Genomic DNA, 4,682 nt, shown 5'->3' on the forward strand with positions numbered 1-4,682 from the left:
TAGATCACGGTGGCGGAGCCCCGTCTGATTAAGTCTCATACACAACATTTCTTCCCTCCGTTGCGAATTGAAATCTATGGGAAATATCGAAGTGGCGGACGGCGTATTCTCGATGATCGACGAAGGTAGGGTGAAGGGGAATTTTCTTCACGGCGTTGTGGACTACTTCCGGGGGTTATAAACTCTGGTTCCGGGGATGCTGAGGCAGTTGAAGGAAATGCGGGGGTGTCTCTTGCTCCAGGACTTGATGTGGCAGTTGAAGGGGATGCGGGGATGTCTCTTGCTCCAGGACTTGACGGTGTTGTTTGGGGTGTGGAGTTTCCTCCGTAAAAATGTATATGACGAGATGTGGTGTCTCGATGTTGGTCCTGCGAATGGCGTACCTCGTTTTGATGACAGGGTCGAATTTGGTCGACATGGCGTTTGAAATGTTTACCATTATAGTCTATTGAGTAGTGAAGATCGCCTAAGCGAGAGACTATCACTCCTGAGACCCACTTGTCCATACGGGTATTTCCAGAGAGAAAATAAACTTGTTGTCCAGACTGAAATTTCCGAAAGGAGGGGTTGAATTCCATCCGTTGTTTTTGCGAAATCCTAGTGCTGACATCTTGTGGTTTCACCAGATCGAGGCGAGTGCGCAGATTGCGTCCTAGGAACAACTTGGATGGTGATTCTCCGGTGGTCGTGTGGGGCGCTTTACGGTACTGCCGTAAAAATTCGTTCAAATTCGTTTGTAATGAATTTCTTGTAGTTGACATCGCTCTCAAGGCATCTTTCACCGTTTGGACGTAACGTTCTGCCTGACCATTTGTAGCAGGGTGGTATGGCGCTGAAAGCTTGTGAAATGTCACTCCGCTTTTTTGTAGAAAACACTTAAATTCGGCAGCAGTGAATTGTGTACCATTATCTGAAACGATGGTTGTCGGCACTCCGTACGTAGCGAATAGCTCATCCAGAATTTGAATCGTAGTGCCTGTAGTCGATGAATTGGTGACTTTAACTTCCAGCCACTTGCTGTACGCGTCGACGATGACGAGCAGCATCGCACCTGCGACTGGACCTGCATAATCAATATGTACTCGCTCCCACGGCCCCTTTGGATACTCCCAGTGATGATCGCTGAACTTTGGCGGGGCATGTGCATGGCGTGCACATTCCACACATGATTTTGCAGTCCGTTCGATGTCCGAGTCTATGCCTGGCCAGTAGATAAAGGATCGCGCTAGGCCCTTCATTTTTACTATACCGATGTGAGCTGCGTGTAGATCATCCAAGATTGACTGTCTCAATAACGGAGGTATAACTACTCTGTGCTCAAAGAGTAAGCAGTTGGCGGCGAGTGTGTAGTTCGCTTCCGGGGCCTTGTAGCCAATACGTGCGAGATTGCGACCTGTTTCCAACTCCCGCACTATTTTGCCGAGATGAAAGTCTTTGCGTGTCTCTCTCGCTATGTGTTCCGCGCGAATTGGCAGCTGTTGGATTTGGTGTAGGGCAAATCGGTCAATTCCATCTTCTTCATTACCATCTCTTCCCCCGTGAAAGGACAGTTTGTTGACTTCGTTCCGCGTTGATGGATACGGTATCCGGGAGCAGTAATCGGCATTTATATTCTGGTTTGTAGGTCTGAAGACGACGTCGAAATTGAAGTGGGCCAGATAATCTGCGTAGTTTGCCATACGGCTAATACAGAGCGTTGGAAGGGACTTCTCAGGATGCAGAATTTGTGTTAACGGCTTGTGGTCTGTAATTAAAATAAATTTACGAGCGTATAGATAATAGAAAAACTTTTTCACTGCCCAAACAATGGCGAGAGCTTCTTTATCGATCTGGGGATATCGTTGTTCAGTGGTGGACATGGTACGGCTGGCGTATGCAATCGGTCGTTCCTGTCCATTTCCAAGTCGATGTGAGAGAACTGCTCCTAAGCCTGTTTTGCTCGCATCTGTGGCTAGGATCAACGGAAGAGATGGGTCGTATTGCATCAATACTTGAGGTGAAATCAAGGTTTTTTTGATGTCCTGATATGCCTTCTCTGCATTCGGTGTCCATTTAAATGGATCTGTATGTAGCATGTCTCGCAATGGGCGCGTTCTATCGGAGAGATTAGGAATGTACGCGCTATAGTACGAAGCTTTTCCTAAAAACAACTGCAATTGCTCCGGGGTTGCTGGCTGAGGTGCATCACGAATGGCTTCGATGTGTTTGTCCGATTTATGTAAACCATGACCGTCTATTTTGTGTCCCAAGCATTCCAAGGTCGGAGTGGCGAAGACACATTTTGTCCGATTAAGTCGTACACCGTGGGTCCTCAAACGGTCCAGTGTTGCCGAGAGTCTTGATAACAACTCGTCGAATCCGTTAGCGGAAATAATTATATCGTCGAAAAAATTGATGACACCCGACAAGCCTTTAAGAATGATTTCCATGTGTTTCTGCCAGATTGCCGGGATGTTGGAAGCTCCGTAAACCGCCCTCGTTGGTCGAACCAGTCCGTGCGTTGGAGTATTCAGTATAAGGACATTTCGGAAGTTTTCATCGATGGGAAGATGCGTGTATGCATCCGTGATATCGAGGTGGCAAAAGAGCGTAGCTCCTCTCATTTTATTAAAAAGATGTTCGATCTTCGGTATTGGGTGTTCGTCAATGATCATTCTCGGGTTAACTGTCGGTTTGTAATTACCAGTGATACGTAATTTTCCATTCTTTTTAACAACAATATGAGTAGGTGAAGCCCATTCCGAGTAATCAACCTTTTCATAGAATCCCGATGCGATTTTTGCATCGATTTCTTTAGCATATTGGTCCCGCAGCGCTAATGGAACATCGTGTGCCTTGGCAAAGATTGGAGATGCTCCAGGTTTCAAATGCACCGTCGCCGGCGGACCAATAAATTTACCCGGGACGTCACTGAAGATGTCTTTGAAACTTGTCAGAAGCTGGTTGAGACGTGCATTCTGTTCTGGGGTTATCTGCGGTTCAGAAGTCAGCGAATTAACCGGATTGGTTGAAGAGAAGAGTCGATTTAAATTTATTTCGTGGGAGAAGTGCGAAATCCATTCCCGTCCCAAGAGAGTGTCTGTGTCTCCTGAAACGACGTAGAGATTAAGTCTTCGTGTAGCGGATCCAATAGTTGCGTTTACTGGGATACGACCAAGGCAATCAATATGGTGTCCTGTGTAACTCGAAAATTGCCTATCAGTTTTCTGTAAAGAAAAGTGGGGTTTAATCTCACGTAACTTTGATACTCCAATGATACTACATGGTGCTCCCGTGTCTACTTCCATCCCGAGGTTATGGCCATCGATCTTGACATTAATAATTTGCTTACCTGGAGAGGCAATTTCGTGAATTTGACTTAATAGTTGTAGGGAATCAACTTGAGCAGATGGCATTTCCGATTGAACCTGATTGGTGGAGGAATCCTGCGGTGTAGACCTCTTTGTCCTGCATACCTTAGATATATGACCGGTCTTGTCACATTTGAAGCATTTTGCTTCGCGGAATCGACATTGGCTTCTCAGATGTTGTCCTCCGCAACCATTACACGAACCTTGAAGTTGTCCGTTGTCCAGTGGTGATGTTCGATGTCGAAACTGTCCGCTTTTTTTCGTTTTCGGCATTTCATAACCCAGTTTGTTTGTCATTTCAGGAGCGGTTGCCGGTTCGGAGGTCCTAATTTCACTTGCCGTGTTCCGGGTTGCCTCGAGTGAATGCGCGATCTCGTATGCCGCACTGAATGTAGTCGGTTTCTTAGCGATAATTTCGTCGCACATATCTCGTGATTCCAGTCCGTGGAGAAGTTGTTCAATCAACATTCTGTCCAGAAATGTGTCGTATTCACAATGCGCAGCGCCTTGTTTTAAACGTAGTGCGAAATTTGCGATAGATTCGCCTTTTTGCTGAACGATTTGTCTGAATTTCACGCTCTCAACGTATTTATTTTTAGCTTGGTCAAAATGGTCTACCAATATCGTACGTAGTTCAGTGAATTGAACGTCTTCAGGGTCACGAGGGCTTACCAGGAATTTGATGGCGTTGTTCAGCTCCGCACCCATGTGAACTCGGGCGTAATTCGCATACTGCCCTTCTGGAATTTTGCTCAACTTCAACGCCCACTCGAATCGCTTGAAGTAGTCAGCAACCGAAGTCTCTTCCGACGAGCGATATTCGGTCATAAAAAATGTAGGTGGTTTTGGTTGAATTAATGTGCCAGCCTCGGTACCGTCTTGAGGCATCTGGAATTCCGCGGAAGCATGACCGACGGATGTCTTGAGCGCACTAACAATCATCTGAGTCAGAGCTTGCATGAGTTCAGGAGATACGTTTTCCGCCATTTTATTTGTTTGCACGGAGATTACGCTGTTGAGTCGAAGATATCCTCACATCCAGCAGGCATGGACTTCTCGTCACTCTTTTGCATATCCCACTTCTGACACCAAAATTATTGTATTCCGGGACGCCAAATAAGAATTCACAATTAATAGCACGAGCGTTTATTCTTTGGACAAACTTCTTATAATTATGACAGGAAGACTTTTCGAACAAAAGCGCGCGATCTCTAGTATGTCGGAGGGAGAGAGAGAAAAAAGACAAGAAAAAGTTATTAATAAAAGAGTCGTCAGCGCGAGCAATTAGATCACGGTGGCGGAGCCCCGTCTGATTAAGTCTCATACACAACA

General features: G+C 46.1%; 2 protein-coding genes across 2 annotated transcripts; both read right to left on the minus strand.

The window, feature by feature from the left end:
* Positions 1 to 175: 175 nt before the first annotated feature.
* On the minus strand, positions 176 to 2,654 carry LOC112467516 (uncharacterized protein K02A2.6-like). The gene is made up of 2 exons (XM_025036175.1): positions 609 to 2,654; positions 176 to 445 (listed from the first exon to the last, which is right to left on the minus strand). The coding sequence occupies exons 1-2, from the start codon at positions 2,652 to 2,654 to the stop codon at positions 176 to 178; spliced, it is 2,316 nt and encodes a 771-aa protein (XP_024891943.1).
* Positions 2,655 to 3,114: 460 nt separating this feature from the next.
* Positions 3,115 to 4,676, minus strand: LOC112467517. Its single transcript, XM_025036176.1, has 2 exons — positions 3,332 to 4,676; positions 3,115 to 3,206 (listed from the first exon to the last, which is right to left on the minus strand). The coding sequence occupies exons 1-2, from the start codon at positions 4,335 to 4,337 to the stop codon at positions 3,199 to 3,201; spliced, it is 1,014 nt and encodes a 337-aa protein (XP_024891944.1). The 5' UTR covers positions 4,338 to 4,676; the 3' UTR covers positions 3,115 to 3,198.
* Positions 4,677 to 4,682: the final 6 nt, after the last annotated feature.

Source organism: Temnothorax curvispinosus, unplaced genomic scaffold (assembly GCF_003070985.1).
Source record: "Temnothorax curvispinosus isolate PA1 unplaced genomic scaffold, ASM307098v1 QBEX01017481.1, whole genome shotgun sequence".
NCBI lineage: Eukaryota > Metazoa > Arthropoda > Insecta > Hymenoptera > Formicidae > Temnothorax > Temnothorax curvispinosus.

Coding starts and splice junctions, on each gene's coding strand:
- LOC112467516 (XM_025036175.1), bottom strand. CDS start 2,654: ATGATCATTGACGAACACCCAATACCGAAGATCGAACATCTTTTTAAT. Junction 446..608: donor ATCTGGTGAAACCACAAGAT/GTCAGCACTAGG, acceptor ACTACTCAATAG/ACTATAATGGTAAACATTTC.
- LOC112467517 (XM_025036176.1), bottom strand. CDS start 4,337: ATGGCGGAAAACGTATCTCCTGAACTCATGCAAGCTCTGACTCAGATG.